General features: G+C 42.4%; 1 protein-coding gene across 1 annotated transcript; it reads left to right on the top strand.

Moving 5' to 3' along the window:
• The first annotated feature begins 607 nt into the window (after window positions 1–607).
• Toll-7 (Toll-like receptor 7) lies at window positions 608–7,380 on the top strand. Its single transcript, XM_072894021.1, has one exon. The coding sequence runs from the start codon at window positions 1,403–1,405 to the stop codon at window positions 5,804–5,806; it is 4,404 nt and encodes a 1,467-aa protein (XP_072750122.1). The 5' UTR covers window positions 608–1,402; the 3' UTR covers window positions 5,807–7,380.
• Window positions 7,381–19,513: the final 12,133 nt, after the last annotated feature.

Below are 19,513 nucleotides of genomic sequence, written 5' to 3'. Positions count from 1 at the left end.
GCTCTTGTACATATATAAGAACAAATTATGAATATGCGCACCAAAGAATCAATATAGATACCAACAGATTAGGAACATAGTAAATCTACCTCTCACGCAATCAGTACGATTTTACTTTAACCTTTCATTTAAGAAGATTGTTTTTTAGCAATTAATAATTTTTGTGTTAGTATAGTGATTATATTATCATTATGACTTTGATGCAACTCTCTCTCTCTCTCTCTCTCTCTATATATATATATATATATATATATATGTGTGTGTGTGTGTGTATATATGTGTGTGTGTGTGTGTGTGGGTGTGGGTGTGTGTGTGTTTTAAAGTGAAAATTTAAAATCTGTAGTTGGCGATTATATCGATAAAAATTCCGATAATCTCTTCTGTCTATTGACTCTTAAAAATTTAAATACAACGAAAAAAGATTCTCGGTTACTTTATGAAAAAAAAAATATTATTTCTAGAATAAACTCCCCAATCTTGTCAATTATTGTCTCTCTCTGATCTGCTTCATCAGTTTTCGACAAGTCTAGTAAAGTGGCGCCCTCAAGCGCCATCAAAAAGGCTGGAGGCCGCAACGGTCGAGAATGCCGATGATGCGCGCTCAGGCGTTTACGACTGGATTCAGTGCTGGTGCTCGATGCGAGGCGAGTGCGCGCGCGACGGTGCAGCACGAGTGCTTTGAACGCTCGTGCTCATATGTAGCCTGTCTTCGCTGATCATTTGTCGAAAGAACATTCTCGTCATCGTGCACAATCGTGAGACGAGATCAGAAGGATTGATTCACGCGCGGCGAATACGAGAAAACGGAAACGCGCGCGCACTGCTATCCCGCAGGATTAAATATCGATAATGATATCTTTCACGCGAGAGAGGAGAAAAGCTTAACGTGCGAACAAAACTGACGATAAACAAACACAAGCTTTGACGAGGACTTGGTTTGGTGGAAGCGCGGGTGACGGGAGTGACGGTGTAGCATTTTCCGGAACAGCAACGAGGTGGCTCACAGTGGTGGCCAGTCCGCGGATAAAGGGCGAGGGAAATGGGCCGCTCCGCGTTTGATACGTGATACGAGGTGCGTGAGCGCGCGCGCGCGCGCGCGCGCTCCTTTCCGTAAGCTGCGCGTGTGTATGTGACGTGCGTGTGAAGTCGTCGTTGTCGTCATCGTCGTCATCGTCGTCGTCTTCGTCGTCCTCATCGTCTTCATCGTCCTTTCCGTTATCGTTGTGCTGTTGTGTATTGCTCGTTGTATATACATGTGCCACTTGCGTGAATGAAAGAGAAAGAAGAGAAAGATCGCTGATTACCCTGAGATTACTGGAACGAGCGTTGTCGTCGTTGCTGCCCCCTTTCTCCGACTCGACGTTGAAAGGGTAGCTCATTCTTCGTGAAAACGCGGCGCGACATGACGACGGCGAAAAGTGGTGTCGTCACGACGGCAATGGCAACGACGACGGCGACTACTACAATAATAACGACAACGACGACGGCAGCGTCGTCGTCGTCGTCGTCGTCATCGTCGTCGTCGTCGTCGTCGTCGTTGTCGTCGTCATCGTCGTCGTCGTCGTCGTCGTCGTCGTCGTCGTCGTCGTCGTCGTCGTTGGCAACCGCGGCCGCACCATCGCGCCGCCTACTCGCGACGACGCTGCCACTACTGCTGTTGCTACTAATGTCAACGCATCCTGGTCCAGCTGCGGCTTCCTGCCGGTGGACCAATGAGGCCGGTAATGACACCCGCTCGGCGGATTGCGCTCTTCGCGTGCTAGATCCCACGGCAATAGTCGCTCTAGCGCCGTCACTGGACGGCGCGCTTAGATTGCGGATTCGCTGCAGCGACGTACATCATTTCGAGAGCAGCCTGAATGCGCAGAGCTGGCAGCGGCTCGCTAGTTTGCACGAATTGCACGTCCACGGCTGCAAAGTGTTGCGAATACCAGACGGTGCATTTCAACCATTGCTCGAACTCAAACGACTCGTCGTGCAAACCTTCAACGCTGCCTGGGGCGCCGCCAGATATTTGGAATTCGCGCCGCGCTCTCTTCTAGGTCTTCGCGAGCTCCACACTCTCGAAATCGTTGAAAGCAATGTGCTAGCGTTGCCGCCCAATTTGCTTTGTGAATTGGATAACTTACAGACTCTCAATCTCACCGGTAACCGTATTCGCGATGTCGGTGACATTGGTTTGAAGGTACGCGGTATCGATGCCGAGTCCTGCCGCGCCGATGTTCGGATTTTGGATCTGTCGCGCAACGAAATCCGACGACTGTCCGAGGACGGGCCGCTAGTGAGTCTACGACAATTGCAAGAGCTGCACCTGCAACGCAATGTGATCACCGAGATCAGCAAGAATGCCTTGGACGGACTTACAGTGCTGCGCACCTTCAATGCCAGCTATAATGCTCTAGACTCTTTGCCCGAGGACCTGTTTGCCAGCACGCGTGACCTGCGGGAAATACACCTGGCGCACAATGGGCTACGCGACTTGCCGCGGGGCGTGTTTACCCGTCTCGAGCAGCTGCTGGTTTTAAATCTCGCCAACAATCGCCTCGGCAGCGATCGCGTCGACGAGACCACCTTTCTCGGCCTAATTCGTCTCATCGTGCTCGATCTGTCGTACAATCAACTGACGCACATCGACGCCCGCATGTTTAAGGACCTGTTTTTCTTGCAGATTCTCGATTTACGCAACAATTCGATCGATCGTATCGAGAGTAACGCCTTTTTGCCGCTCTATAATCTCCACACTCTTGAGCTATCCGACAACAAACTTCACAGTGTGGGAGCACAGCTTTTTAACGGTCTTTTTGTCCTAAATCGTCTAACCATGTCGGGAAACTCGATCGCGAGCATCGACACCATGGCATTTCGCAACTGTTCCGATCTCAAGGAATTGGATCTAAGCGGCAACGAGCTTACCATTGTGCCGGACGCGTTACGCGATCTCGCCTTCCTCAAGACCCTGGACCTAGGTGAGAACCGGATCAACGAATTCCACAATGGCTCTTTCCGCAATCTCCACCAACTCACCGGTCTCCGTCTGATCGGCAACGACATTGGAAATCTGACGCGCGGCATGCTTTGGGACCTGCCGAATCTGCAAATTCTCAATCTGGCTCGTAACAAAGTGCAACACGTGGAGAGGCATGCATTTGAACGCAACATCAGACTCGAAGCTATTCGCCTCGATGGTAATTTTTTGTCGGACATAAATGGCGTGTTTACCAGTATCACCAGTCTACTGCTGCTAAATCTATCAGAGAACCACATAGAATGGTTCGATTATGCCTTCATACCGGGTAATCTCAAGTGGCTCGACATTCATGGCAACTTTATCGAGAGCCTCGGCAATTATTACAAGATTCGTGACTCGAAGGTGCGAACATTGGATGCCAGTCATAATCGCATTACGGAACTGTCGCCGTTGTCTGTGCCGGATAGTGTCGAGTTATTATTTATCAACAATAATTATATCAGCACCGTACGACCCAATACGTTCGCCGACAAAGTGAATCTCACCCGGGTAGACATGTATGCCAACATGATCGAGACGATGGAATTGACGTCGCTACTGCTGACCAAAGTGCCGGAGAGTAAGCCTCTGCCAGAATTCTACATCGGAGGCAACCCGTTCAATTGTAACTGTTCCATGGACTGGCTGCCGGCCATTAACAATCAGACTTCGACGAGGGAATATCCGCGTGTCATGGATCTCGACAACGCTATGTGCCGTACCTCTGGGCCACGAGGAGTTGCCATTGTACCGGCTTCGAGCGCCCGCTCGGAGCAATTCCTATGCCGTTACGAGGCACACTGTTTTGCTCTGTGCCACTGTTGCGATTTTGACGCCTGCGACTGTGAGATGACATGTCCGGCCGGCTGCAAGTGTTACAACGACCGCACGTGGAACACGAATGCGGTTGATTGCTCGGGTCTTGGGGCCGAGGAGATTCCGCGTAGGATACCAATGGACGCAACTGAAGTATACCTAGACGGCAATGTATTGCGAGAGCTGCAGAATCACGCCTTCATCGGCCGCAAGAACATGCGCGTGTTATATGTAAACGCCAGTGGTATCGAGTCCATTCAGAATCGCACGTTTAATGGTCTCAATAACTTGCAGATTCTTCATCTCGAGGACAATCGGATACGTGAGCTCAAAGGCTTCGAATTTGAACGATTGTCGCACTTGCGCGAGCTCTATTTGCAAAACAATGCGGTTGGCTTTATCGGAAATCTTACATTCCTGCCCCTACGATCGCTCGAGATTCTTCGATTGCACGGCAATCGACTGGTGACGTTCCCTGTATGGCAGGTCACTCTCAACGCCCGATTGGTCGAGCTGTCACTGGGTGGCAATCCGTGGTCTTGTCGCTGCAAGTTTCTGCAAGAGTTGTCTTCCTGGGTATCGGACAACGCGCACAAAGTCATCGATGCCAGCGATGTATGGTGTTATTACAGCGGCGATGCCAGGCAGACGGCCTATAGGCGTCGTCTCAACGTCAATGAGACCGCTTGTTCGGACTACTTCTCCCAGGGCGGCGTAATCGAAAGTATCATGGTATCGGATTATCTGCCCTTAGTGGCTGCCACTCTTTCGGCTGTCCTCGTTCTCTTGGTGATAATAGTACTCGCTTTCGTGTTTCGCGAACCTGTCGGTGCTTGGGCATATTCCAAGTACGGATTGCGTTTTTTACGCGCCAAATCCGGCAAGACCGTGGTAACAACGACGACTATGGGCTCTGCGGCTGCCATGGCCGCAGGCTGCTGCGATGCTGATCGCGATCGCGTGTACGACTGTTACGTTTGTTACAGTCCGAACGACGAGGACTTTGTATTGCGATCATTGGCAGTTGAGCTGGAACACGGCGCCGTCAATTTGAGACTCTGCCTCCATCACCGGGATTTGCCTTGCATTTTACGCGCTTCCGCGCCCGCGCCTGCGGTGCTTGAGGCGGTGGATGCGTCCCGACGCGTGTTAATTGTTCTAACTCGCGACTTCCTTCAGACTGAATGGTCGCGCTTCGAGTTCCGCGCAGCACTACACGAGGCTCTGCGCGGTCGTGCCTCCCAGCTGATCATTATACAAGCTGGTCACGTCGGTGTCGAGATTGAACGCGATCCTGAGTTACGGCCTTATCTGAGAAGTGCGGCACTTATACTTACATGGGGTGAGAAAAGATTTTGGGAACGATTGAGATATGCCATACCGCCGTCCACGACCGCCGCCATTATCGCAACTAATACCACTAGCGCTACCGCCGTCGCCGCTGCTAATGTAGCCGTTGAAAGTAAATCCTCGCCACTGGTTTATAAACGTAACATCAACACTTATACGCTGGACGGTGGCATCGGTAGTCTCGAGAAGAGCGGCGTTTCGACTTTGCGCGGTGGTCAACGCGCTGCGCTCTTCAAGGACGCCTCTTCGGCGCTGATGCTGCAACACGCGCCACCCGCTTACTCATGTGGTGCTCCGCTTTCTCCCATATTATCGCAGCAACAACAACAACAACAACAACAACAACAACAACAACAACAGCCATCACCGCAGCCGCTTTTATCGTCGCCGGCACAACCTAGACTGACGGTCAATCACGCCTACCGAGATGCGTTGCCGGCCGGTAATCTCATCACGACCGCTACCGCTACAGCCAACACCGGCATCGGCGAGGAGCACAGAAGACCGCTGTCCGAGCATATTTACTCGTCCATTGACTCGGACTATTCCACCCTCGAGAGGAGCGCCTGGAGGCAACAGCAACCGCCGCCATCGCCGCCCCCGCCTTCCTCTGGACAGGCCTATCTAGTTTAGTTCATTGTGTCGCCGATTTGACTGCCGATTTAACGATAAGGTAGCCCGTATTCTCGAAAGGTTGTGCTGAATCTTGCATTCGTGATTCGATCGTGACATCATCATCGCGACCTCAACGTCGATCCGCGATTTCGACAGAATTCTCGAAAACGCTGGACGCATATCGGGGGTTAAAAATCCCCGTGAAACACGTGTACATAACTGTTAGAGACGTTGTCGCGAAAAGAAAGGGACAGAGTGTCTATGTATTGTAATTATCTGTGGAGACTTTGGAGATGTGATAACGGATTATCCTTTTTTTTTTTTTTTTTTTTTTTTTTTTTCTTCTATTGACGATACACGACAACTTTTTATTTTTTGTCATTATAACATGCGATTGACGCATCTTTCTTCCGACTCCTTTTCGTGTATTATTTATTTTTCCACCTTTCTTCACTTTGTTTGACATAATAATAAAATCTCTCCTTTTGCTGCGCGTATGCGCATCCTCAGAATGATTGCGAATTTCTAAATGACGCGGTCTAAACTCGCGAGAATACGTTTCGTTTGGGTGTACTAATAGTTTTTGATTATTTCTTTATGTACAAAATTAATTTTTTTACAACAAAAATGTTGATATAAGTCGTAAGTTTTACAATTATATTTTATTGCGAATTGAAAATTTCTACGAATTAAAAACTTGAGATGAAAAAAGATTCAGTTTCTAATATTGCATTTAAACTTTCATATGTGATTTCTCTTTATATCATTATAGTCTTAATTTATTTTGAAAAATCTATTAAGAAATAATTTCTTTACTTTCTCCATTTGATATTGAATATTAAAAATCAAATTTATAATTTTTCTGAGAATACGAATCAGCTTACAATTTATATGTATAAAAATAAATCGTCATTAAAGCCAATAGTTTTGAAAGATACTTTGTTTATTTCATTCGATGATTTTTCGGCGAGCAATAGAGCGCAAGAATATTGTCTCGCGTGATCGTGTATAAATCTCGTCAAGCTGTCCCTTTCGCGGTCGATTTCACTCTTGTGTAAATACTTATTCTCTCTCTACTTATTGCAAACCCATGTAAATACGCTACTATGCAATACACATTTGTATTGCAATGTACATTTTGTGTGTGTGTGTGTGTGTGTGTGTGTGTGTGGGGGGGGGGGGGAGGTGCATGTGTAAATATATACATGGTTATTGACACGCGTTACATTCGCGCTCGCCGTGTTATAGAATTATGATGCTAATTTGAATTTCTGAATTTTCGATTTCAAAGTGAGCGACTTTTTGTAATTTTATATGTCCGCGAAATAAGAAGGAACAAAGTGTGATTGTACGATATGTAAATATGTATATTGAATACATACCCTTTATTGCTGCGCCTCGTGTAAGATATTGTTTGTCGCGTGAAAGAGAGGGTAAGAAATGAAGAGTGAGAAACAAAAACGAGAGGTATGCGCCTGCGATCCGTCGAGAGCAAAACGTGCAAATGTTTGCGCATGTATCACGAAACTCTTAACTGTATACTTGATTTATTTAAACCATGTAAATAAATTTATAAAATACGTTATTATTTATATCTTCGCAATATATGCCTGATATCTCAATTTTGATAACGACAGATGAAAACTTTAAACAATTTTTAAGTTGTCGCTGAATATTCGGGTGAAAATTCTATATATAATTTAATATGTCGTAAGTCGTAATGTAGAAAAGGTAATTTGCAAATTTACAGTTATATTTATAAAATTTATATGTACATGTGCTGTATTTTTATAGATATGTAGGTGTATATGCACAAAAGCGATATGCGCCCAGTAAATGAGTGAATTTAACAATCTCCATTCAACTTTAATCTTTATCTATCATTGTGTAGCATTGTATCGAGAATTTTGTTATTCGTAAAATGTTTACTTATATTATATTATATTATTTCATACAAACGAGTATGTAGGAACAATCTAATATGGCGCATTTGAAAATAAGGAAAATAAGAGTTGGAAAAAGGAAATTGAAAATAAGAGGAGTTAATAACTTGAGACAAATTTTCTCATTTTACGAATATATATCAATATTCGTAATTCGTTATTCTAATTCTCATTCAAATGTGAGATTAATGTGACAAAATATTGTATATATTTTATCTTTTATTTATCGCTGGACACGATAAAATTATAGATAGACTTTTGTCCCGAACTAAAAATTAATAATTAATAAAATAATAATAATTATTTATTAATAAAAAATTTCTAAAAAATATGCTTTAAACTTTCTAAACAAGAATGATATAGGTATAATATCGAGCTTACGTGAAAATAGAAGGAATGAATGTAACTTTGTAAAAGAGTGTCTTTCCTTTGAAAGAACAAGTTTTTAAAGTTGTTTTTTTTTTTTTTTTTCTCGCGAATCGAGTTGTGACCAAATTCAAATCGATCGAGAAAGAGAGAGAGAGAGAGAGAGAGAGAGAGCGAGAGCGAGAGAGAAAGAAAGAAACAAAGAAAAAGAGAACTTATTTCCATATGGAAATTTTGCGCTACGATTGGTTAAAATATTCGCGTAAATGCATTATACGAGCACGGTGAAAGAGGAAGAGCGAGCAATCGCGTTGTTTCACGTACATACACCATACACCTCTCTCTCTCTCTCTCTCTCTCTCTCTCTCTCTCTCTCTCTCTCTATCGTTACCTATATATCGTGGCGCGTGGCCGCGTACCGGCTATATAGATCGCGAACGGAACATTGATCCTAGTCAGCGGCGCCGCGCACTCACTGCACACCATCTGCACACTTACATTATTAATGCGCCTACGACCGCCATAGCGGACCATACCCGCGAAGGTGTATATTTCTGTTATTTGCAAAATCTTTTCGCGACCGAGTGTAAATACCAGGGATATCGCGCGTATGATGGGCCGTCGAAGATTCACAATATGTAGTTTTTTTTCCAACTATTCAATTTTATACCATACATATTCTCTTTTTAGAAATAGAAAGAGAGAGAAATTAAAAAATCTGTAACTGTATATTGGAAATTAAAGAGATCGGAATGATTAAGCTTGATTAAACAAGGACATCTTCTTTCTCTTATCATTCAGATAATTATATATAATTTGAAGCGGATTTTGTTCCAATTTCAAAAATAAATTTATACATATATGTATATAGATTGATTTTGCGCGTCTATTCCAATGAAATATATTTCATCCTAATAATAATATCAATATACATGTAAATATAGATTAATAAAATCTGAAAAAAAAAATTCAAAATAATTATCAAAAGTTTAACGTTAAAAATGTAAAATATATTCTTAGGTTTTTTATCAAATTTGCAAGGGAAATATAACACTAGTTTTAAATGAAAAGAAAATACACTAACGGCACGATAACTTGAACAGCATTCTTTATTTATGGACGCAATTATCATGGAAACTCCTACACGGTACAATATTATCGTGATTTCTCTGTCGTGGGTGCCATGTAAGACGGTACGCGAAAAACACGTATGTGATACTTGAAGAAATATGGTTTCCTCTCCACGGATCTCTTCGTATCCTAGCGCAAGTGGCCGCGCTCGGAACCAGTTTGCCCGCCTTGCTATGGAATGTAAGAGGACGGCTGTAATTATTTGCAACGCGTAGCTGCCGGGCGCACCGCGCCAAGCCGCGCCAAGCCGCGCCAAGCCACGCCATCATCGGATCTAGGCTGTGTAGGATCGCCTCTATGATCTCCATCCTTGCGGTATATCATGACGATCGAGTCCCGAGTGCCGATTTCCACCGTCTCGCGCGCGCGCGCGCCCCATAGACCCGATAGGTCCGATAGGTCCGATAGGTCCGATAGGCGCGATAGCTTTTTCCTTGTATCCTTATATCCGACACAACGCCTTCTTTCCGCCTTCTTTCCGCCTTCTTACTATCGGATACACATCGAGGAACATGATTCGCCTATAATTTGCGAGTACACTTTTCGCAACTAGCTCAAATCATATATTTTCAATCCGAAATATAATTATCTCTTTCCATCTATTAATTATTAGAGCACTGATTTCTTTAGTAAATCAAAGTAAAAATATTATACATATAATATTCGTCAAATTATTATGTAACAGTTTGCCTTTCTTTTCCTTCGTATGAACGCCTGTGTAATATATACTCGGCACGCAGTTACGTCAAAAAAATATTGCCAACAATAAATCTATATACATATTTGTAACATTATTTATTAGTTGGTATTAGATGGCGTTTATAATAACTACTCTTGTTTATCAAGACGTCAAAAAAGGCACAAACTTGACGTGTATAATATTAGTTAAATTACTATGATAGAGAGAGAGAGAGAGAGAGAGAGAGAGAAAGAGAAAGAGAGCTCTCGTCGCATTAATGAGTTTATAATATATAATCATTACGTTTATAAATACATTCATTGTCAGATTTAAGAAAATTTCGACATTTCCGAAATGTAGCTCGTTCTTGACGTGTAATCTTGTTAAAATTATATTTTTTACATAAACAAGAAGGATAGTATTCTTACGGCTGTTTACTCGTACCGTTATTTTCTACGTGAAAATTAATCTTTCAATGTTGTAAAAAAAGGAAAAAAAAACAGATTTCTTATTTTGAAAATGTGAAAATTCTCTCTCAAGTTCTTAACATCTCTTTCTCTCTCGTCAACGATATATCGGCGCAGATACAACTTGACGCGAGAGAAAGAGAACAGAACCCGTGGTAATACACTCGAGTGTCCTCGAGATATTCGCGAGAACACCTTTCACCGGGTATCGAGAAAGGGTTGGGCGCCAAGCCAGGCGTCGGCGTCAAGTTTGTTATTTGGGTCGTTGTTGCGAAACGCAATTCAGGGCTATGATCGTCGGCCTTGACAAAGCGTCCGATTTTAACGACTACAATCGGTGACAGATCTCGTCGATTTAACAAGATGCTCTATTCTTCGACGAAGAGGCTAAATATATCCAAACAAACCGTGTTTTGAATTTTGAATACTTTTGAATTTTATGTAAATTTAGGCAGGTGATGATTTCAATTAAATCGTAATCGCGTGCAAAATTATTACAATTATTACGCTTAATAACGCACATAATGTACAACTAATAGAATAAACTTTTAACTAACGTAACAAAATATCGTGCGATAATGTCTTTCACATTTACAAACAAACTTTGTATTATAATTAGTAGCAATTTACGCGTTCGCGACGATTATGCCTAGAGAATGTGGCTGGAAAGATGAGACAGTTAATGCCGCGAAATGCACCATCATAGTAGAAGGGAAAATAAATCAAGTAACACCTTCAAATCGCTCACCTCTTTTATCCTTCGGAAAGAAATAACGCGAGAACGCGAGAACCATTTGTTTACTTTTCTTCAAAATGTTGGTAGAAATATGGCTATAAATGTTTATTCGACGTTGTTATAAATCTTTTCTGTAAATCAGACATTAAGCCACGTGCTCGATAATCAGCTCGATAATCAGCGAGAGGACCAAATACATTTTCTGATCTATCCCGCGCACATTTTGGATCCGTTGGCCGATTAAACCTCTACCACTTTAATCGCTGCACCGATCGAGAAGACAAGATTCTCGATCCACTGATTTCGATTCTCTCAAGTCGTGTCGCGCTGATTAAATCGTTTTTAGGAGAACGCGCCCGCTCACGTTTACAATCGTTTAAAAGGGCGAAAAAAGGGGCACGAAAGGTGTAAAAAAAATTTTACCTACCTACCTACCTACCTACCTACCTACCTATCTACCTATCTACCTACCTACCAACCTACCTACCTACCTATCTACCTACCTACCTACCTACCTACCTACCTACCTACCTACCTACCTACCTACCTGTCTATCCGATGAGAACGCATGCGCGCACTTTAAATCTGTTTGTCGTCTCCTCTCCTCTCTCTCTCTCCTCCCCCTCCCTCTCTCCCCCGCCTCTCTCTCTCTCTCTCTCACAAACACACGCGCGCACACACACACACACACACACACACACACACACACACACACACACACACACACACACACACACACACACACACACACACACACACACACACACACACACACACACACACACACCATGCACGAATGAACGATAGCCGATGATGCCGAGCTACGCTCGTTCGCGGACTCGTTGCGTGTGACACGTCGCCGTCTCTCGCGCACGGATATACATACATATACATGTACACCCGGACGTCGTTTTCCTGTAGCGAGGTAAAGTCGAGCGAGATATCGTGTGCGGGTTTTGTGACTTGCGTGACGACTGCCATGTTTGCAGAGAGAGAACTTTAGCGCGCGATTCTCGTTACCCCGCATGCCCCGTGCCCCGTGCCCCGTTCCTCGTTCTCGCGATACCGCCTCCTCCCTTTTCTACCCTTCTCTTGCCTGCCCCCTTCCCCCCCCCCCTCCGTGTTTCCGCCACCTGCGCCATCGCGCTAGCTCGCTTCGCACGCATGCAACATAGTCGCCCTCCCGTGTCCTTCCGCTCCCTTTTCCCCGCGCTTTCCCATTCTTTCCGTCACCGTACTCCGTACACGTCAAGTTGCATCCTTCTCTTACCTCCTTTTCCCGCTTCGCGCACCCGCGCGCCTGCTTAAACGTGGTACTGGCAAACCCAGTAATTTCGCGCAAAACTACCATCACCATTGTCACGGCCTCGTTTCTCTCTCTCCCCCCCCCCCCTCCTTTTTTCCTCATAATAAATTTGCACCCTCTTTGAGGGTGATTTGACCGTCTTTTTCTTTCTTTCGGTCTTTCTCTTTTGCTCGTTCCTTTAACGATATACCGTTACGAGCTACTGTACGACACACTGTTACGGAGAGCTGCTACCTCAAGAGGAACGAAGCGCGCACACCACGTGTCTACATGCGATCTGCTATCTGCACATTTCGTCGCTCTTCGATGTGAATATCGATATCGATGTCGATATCGTTGTCCGTGTTAGCGTCGGCTAGTAGTTTAGGTATCCGTGGAAACTGTAGACCACGCGATCATCGCACGCTCGTCCTTTCGTTTCTTCAATTCTATTAAAAGATTATTGTCTACCCTTATCCACGACATCAATCGCGCGCGCGGCCGACTCTTCGCCCTTATCACGAGAGCGTTCGCTCTCAACCCTTCCCGTCCGACAAACACTCGACCGCCCACGCAACACGGAAAGCGTTCGTACCGCTCGTACGTCTTCGTTTGCTTGCTCGCTCGCTCGCTCGTACGCGAGTACGCGAATACGCGACCGTTGTCGACGCGCGGGGCGCGGGGCGCGGGGTGCGGGTGGCTCTTTACAATTAATCAGTTGAGCAAACTGAGTTTGGATAAGAACCACACCACACACACACACACAGGCGTAGAGACAATCGTAAGTAAAAAGTTGGCGAACCAACTACGTGTGGTGACGCGATTTTCCAATAAAAGATAAAAAATTTGACAAAAGATGCTGATTATTGTATAATATGTAGTTTATCGCAATATCGATATCATATTTTGTACCGTGAATTATATATGCCATTTTCTTTACACGTTTTACACATTCTTTATTTATTTCTACTAGTCATACTCACAACTTTTATTTTTATAACTTGACTGATTAGAGAGAGAGAGAGAGAGAGAGAGAGAGAGAGAGAGAGAGAGAGAGAGAGAGAGAGAGAGAGAAAGAGAGAAAGAAAGAGAGAGTCACAGCATGTTGAAGTAAAAACTTTTTTTATTTCGATATCGCACAACGCTTGAAAATGAAAGCCGTGCTTTTACGAGTACATTTCGAAATTAAAAATAAATGAAGATAAGATAATGCGGAACAGTTTTACTTCTCTTTTCAAATTTGGTATTTCTCGGATTAATTTTTTTTTTTTTTCACACATAAATATTATTTTTAATTTATTTGTATACAAGATATTATAAACTTTATATTTGTTTGGCAATATACATATATATACCTGCAACTTATTGATATCGGATATATACAATGTGCTAAAGATGAACAATTTTTTTAAATTGCAATACACAAGAATTATACATATATATACAAGATAAGTGTACAATATATGTACAATTTACTTATATACAAAACGTATATACGTGTACTTTATTTATCTGACCACACCATTTTTTCATATTCGATATACATTTTATAAAGAACGTAATGTAAGAAAGTATGATACTTTTAATTGCAGCAGATTAAAGAAAAAAAAAGTTTACATTTCTCTTTTACAGATTTATTAATATTCTACGTATATATATAGTACACTTTACAACTTTTTTATATAGATTATTATTTTTTCAATTTATTTTATCTGACCTACTTACTTATTGTTAGATGGAAACGCAAAGAAAATTTCCTTAAATTCCGATAGAGAGAGAGAGAGAGAAAGAGACTTAAAAATTGTTCGCAATGCATATACACTCTTTTCACCTTCTCTCTGTTCCCCCGGTCTTAGAGTAACTTGGCCGTCCTCGTCGCGGCGCCTATGGAGGTAGGCGAACGGGCAGCGATCTAAACTGGAAGGTTCCGCGCTGCGTGACCTGTCACCGTGAGCGTTGTTAGATTTATACGCGGACGCTAAGTTGTCGCATATTTACCCCCTTGTCGAGTTGTTGCCCCGCGTTTATTCCGTCACCACCCGTACCTGTCTGTCCTCCCTTCGCGAACCTGTCTGTCTGACAGAATTTTATGCACTATACGAGTCGTTTACGCCTTCTTCTACAATGTGTAAAATTTACTTGTTGTTAGTTGTTCATTTGCGGCAAGGAAAAATATTTTATTTCTAGGCAAACACACACACACACGCTATATTATTTTAAACATTTATAATTTGAGAGAGAGAGAGAGAGAAACTTTGAAACTATGTAATAATTATGTAATTACGAATTTAATATATTAATACAGTTAAACAACATACCGATATATATAATTAAATTAAATAATACAACAGCAAACAATCAGATAACAATTAAATAGAAATAGAATATCAAGTTAATCAGAAAAAAATGATCCGTTTTACTCGTTAAAGCTATACAGAAAAAAAAATTAATAAATTTTCATACATCTTTTCATTATTTTCATCTGTTTAAATTAAAAAATTCAAATATCCTACTAATTCTCCCTCAATACGTCACAATGACACGGGTCAACAATGCAGGGAGATGGACTGTCCGACGCTGATTCCAGACACCAACTGTCACACGACGATGACTTTTTTTCTTTTCTCGGCCCGTTTCTTTCGCATTCAACTGGCTGTAGAGTCACGCGGAGTAGGCGCGCGCTTGTAACGCGGTCAGGTAAGCTAGTTTGCCGACCCAACATGCATCGACCATTTGTATAGGGTAGTCTCATAAGGTTTGTATCAAGAACATACTCCTACCGAGTAGAAGTTGACCTGTGCAAAAATATAACGAATAATTGAATATTCACTCACTATATAATTTATAAATTTATCTTTTTTTTATCTTTTCTTTTTTCAAACTGTAAACATACTTTCCCCCCCTCCCCAAAAAAAAAAAAAAAAAAAAAAAAGAAAATTTCGTAATCTGCTTCATGAGCATTTTCAAATACGTTTTATTTCTTTTTTTTTTTTTTTTTTTTTTTTTTTTTTATGATATTTTTAATAAGTAAATTTGTTGTATGTGTAGATTGTAAATTATGTGATGTTAGGTTACATAACAAAGAAATGGTTCTAGTAATAAATTTAAACACGTTTAGTCGCATGTCTGTAACATAGGTATAAAAACATATTTTTCTAGCTCTCGGATTATTTGCTCCATTATAATCCTAAAGCGATAAATGAAATTTTATTACTTTACCTGTGATCGCGAAAGAAGCTAGTAAAATTTGTCTAAAACGTTGAAAACAATTTGATGATAAATGTATATAAAAGTTTTATATTTTATATTTTTTGTACAAGTAATGTAATTTGAAGAATTGAATATAAATTGACATTTTACATTGCCATTATATTGACGTGGAAAATTGTAAAAGAAGGAGGATGACATTTAATTGTTGTTAGTCGTTTCTAAATTTATATGAAAATACATTTCTGAAACTGCAAACTTTATACGAAACACCGCGTATATTTTCCAAACTTGAGCGTTCATTCAACAAAGAGATCACGCAGCGAATCTATAGTCCCTTTGTAACGGTGGGTTCTGTCCAACTCGGGACAATAAATATCCTCATCGATGGCGATGGTGAGAGATGGGAAAGGCGATGGGAGAGATGGAAAGACATCGTGTCGGATAACGAGATATTGTTACTTGTTAGGCCATATTTGAAAATGGGTGGAAAACGGGCAACACATTTCGGAGAATTATGTAAATGGAACCTTGTAAAATCTAACTCCCTACGGAGACTTCTCACTCTTTGCCCTCACTCATCTCTTTCCTTTCCGGAGGATAAAGTTTGGTGTTAACGTTGCGGAAGCTCGCAAAGTGGAGCGCGGATTCGTCCCGCGTCGACTTTCATTCAAACTTAGTTTGCGAGGAATTTGCGAAATTATAATTCTACGAAATGTTTGTGTACCATGGAATTTTTCTTTTCTCTCTCTCTCTCTCTCTCTCTCTCTTTCTCGCGATTGACAAATTTGTCATAGCTTTGCTTCGAGACATCTTATCTCTATTTTCGCTCTGACAATTTTATGCCATTTTGTACCTTCAACTGTTATCTTTTGATCTTTTGAATTTTCATGCTACAAAATCAAAGATTATTACTAATCTACTGTTACGCATTTTTTCGAAATACGCTCCAAGAGCTTTCCAGGAGCTCTTCTTATCTACGTTACGTTATACGAGATACACATATACATAATATAGTAAGGATAATATACTATGAGATATAACACACGTGTTTTTGACACTCGTGTGTACCTATCTCATCATTCTTGCCCTATTAAATACGATTGTTTTTGTATGCATTTTTAAGATCATTTTTTATTATTTTTCGAGATTTAATAATCCTTTCGTATACAAAGGTATTTAAATTTTTTCTTTTCAAAACAATTTTTATGACGATTCAGATATGGAAGTGGAATAAATCATTTTATTTATTAAAATTCTTTTCGCAAAAATTTATACATATTATACTAAGAACAACACGAAAGTAGATGTCGGAAAAATGATAAAAAAATATTTAGATATTAACGTTCACGCACATTTAACCGCAAAACAAATTTTGTTTTTTTAATGTCAAGTACACGCAACTTTTTAATGTTTCAATTTTTAATTTTAGCTTTTAATTTCCATTCTTTACAAATCTTTAAAATATCAACGAATGCAACGATGGTATTTTGCGATAACATGATTGACATAATTATTATTAAATGATATAAAAAATTTATCACCATATCATATTGCTTAAACTAATTGTTTATCCGATGAAACACATACTGAATACTGTTTTCACAATAAGATTCACAAATTTGCGAAACGATACCGTATCATTTCAGTTGACGTTGCAATGATCAATATCGCGCGAGTCATGATAAAAACCGCCGTCGTGAAAGCGACACTCTGGCTAAAATTTTCTGAGTCACTTGTGAGTCGGAAGCAAGGATGGTGGCGAGGGATGGCGAGGGATGGCGAAGGGATAGCGAAGGGAGGGGCCTAGGACACTAGGGACAAGCAAAGGGGCGCTCGAAGGGACGACGAAACAAGGCGGTTCGAGCCTCAACGAAATGATATCCTCGGGGGAAAGGGAGATACTTTCGATACTTTGGGTTGATGTCGCGACGAAAAAAGAGGCGAGAAAAAGAAAGAAAAGGAGAAGAAGAAGAAGAAGAAGGAGAAGAAGAAGAAGAAGAAGAAGAGGAGAGAGAAACATTGAGTCCTGCTCCGGTTTTCCGGCTACTTCCTCATCGTCCTCCTCCTCCTCCTCCTCCTCGTCCTCGTCCTCGTCCTCGTCGTCGTCGTCGTCTTAATCGTTCGATGCATATCTGCTCGTGTGTGTGTGTGTGCGTGTGTGTGTGCGTGCGTGCGCGCGCATTTATATACATATACATTTGTGCACGCAAGGGCTCTAACCGCACCATACGGCGCACATACTGACATGTAGGTGTGTAGTCGTAACCAATGTCGTAACTAGAAGAAAAATTAATCAAGTTTACATTAAATATGATACTTGTTAATTTGCAAAAAAATGTTTTTCAAACGACAAAATATTTCGCTCATACTTGTACGAGAAGAAACGCGTGTATTATATTCCTCGACTTACTAGAATCCAAATTTTTATCGCGATATATACTTTACTTACATACATATATATTTCGAAACTGTACAACTGCATTTATATTTCGATAGACATAGATGGAATAGATGTGCGCAATGAAATCTTTTGCGACAACGGAAATGCAACGGTCGTCGTTATATTAGATTAGATTTACTTTTCCATGTTTTTACACATGTAAAAAGTGTAAAATTTATTTTTGTCAAACTTATAATATATGTATACATATATATATATATCGCGCGCGCACGTTAGATGGCGATGTTTGCGATGCAGATCTGTTTCGAGATGCAGGAATGGACAGAACGTTGAAAAAAGTTGAGCCGTGCACTCAACTAGTTACGTTACTGCATACTCCAATCGCGCACATACATATATATATATATATATATATATATATATATATATATATATACGTTCCGAGTCGACTGCTCGAAAGTAAGTTCCATAGACCAGATCTGCGTAGAGCAGATCGTGCGCGTTGAAACGGTCTACTACGAAACGCGCTACTCGGAGCTAGCCTTCTCATTGTCAGAGGTTTAGATGCGCGTGATGGTGTATATGATCCATGATCCACGATCCACGATCCACGATCCACGATCCACGATCCACGATCCACGGCCCACGGCCTACCGCACGTCGTATCCTCGCGGAAGATTCGAGCGTGCGAGAAGAGGGATGAGGTCGCGCACGGAAAGAAGGATGAGGTCGCGCGGAAAGCGTAGGAAGGGGTAACTCGTGGGTATACACCCTACGATGGAGTAGGTATGCGGGAGTCCGCTTTCTCGATCGGCACGGATAGAATGGCGGGTGTGGTACGTGACTATACGCGCGCGATAGAAGGAAAAGGTTGAAAAGATGGGCCCGGACGGGGGAGCGGGGGAGCGGGGGAGCGAGCGAGCGGGCGAGCGGGCGAAGGAGTGGAAGGACCTGCGGGGCGACGGGGTAGTGTAAAGCAAGAGAGCTACTGGAGAGCCACGAGAGAGGATGCGTCGGTTCCGTTATCGACCTGCAGCAGGGCGTGCCTCTCGCGCGCACTCTCTTACTCTAGTTCCTTGTCTCTCTTGCGTGCGCACGTGGTTGGACCTTCCGCTTTTCTCTCGTCGATTCTCTCTCTCTCTCTCTCTCTCTTTCCCCCCCCCCCTTTCTCTCCCCGTTGATCCCCTGCCCTTTTACTCGTGGTTTCTCTCGCTCGCTCGCTCGTTCGATCCCTTCATTCTTCTTTCTCTCTCCCCTCCGTTCCCTCTCCTTGCTCTCTCTCTCTCTCTCTCTCTCTCTCTCTCTCTCTCTCTCTCTCTCTCTCTCTCTCTCTCTCTCTCTCTCTCTCTCTCTCTCTCTCTCTCTCTGTCTGTCTGTTTGTCTGTCTGTCTGTCTCGTTTCTGTACGCGGCCTCAGTCAGTGGCGGGGTCACACGCGTCCTACTCTCTCCTCGTCTCTCTTCTTCTCGTTAATTCGCTCGCGGCGATTTCGCCTGCTATCCTCGTTG

This window comes from Anoplolepis gracilipes, chromosome 6 (assembly GCF_047496725.1).
Source record: "Anoplolepis gracilipes chromosome 6, ASM4749672v1, whole genome shotgun sequence".
Classification (NCBI taxonomy): domain Eukaryota; kingdom Metazoa; phylum Arthropoda; class Insecta; order Hymenoptera; family Formicidae; genus Anoplolepis; species Anoplolepis gracilipes.
This window is presented reverse-complemented; position numbering and strand designations above follow the sequence as displayed.

Bases quoted from the DNA above. Each gene is read 5' to 3' on its own strand.
- Toll-7 (XM_072894021.1), top strand. From the start codon at position 1,403: ATGACGACGGCGAAAAGTGGTGTCGTCACGACGGCAATGGCAACGACG.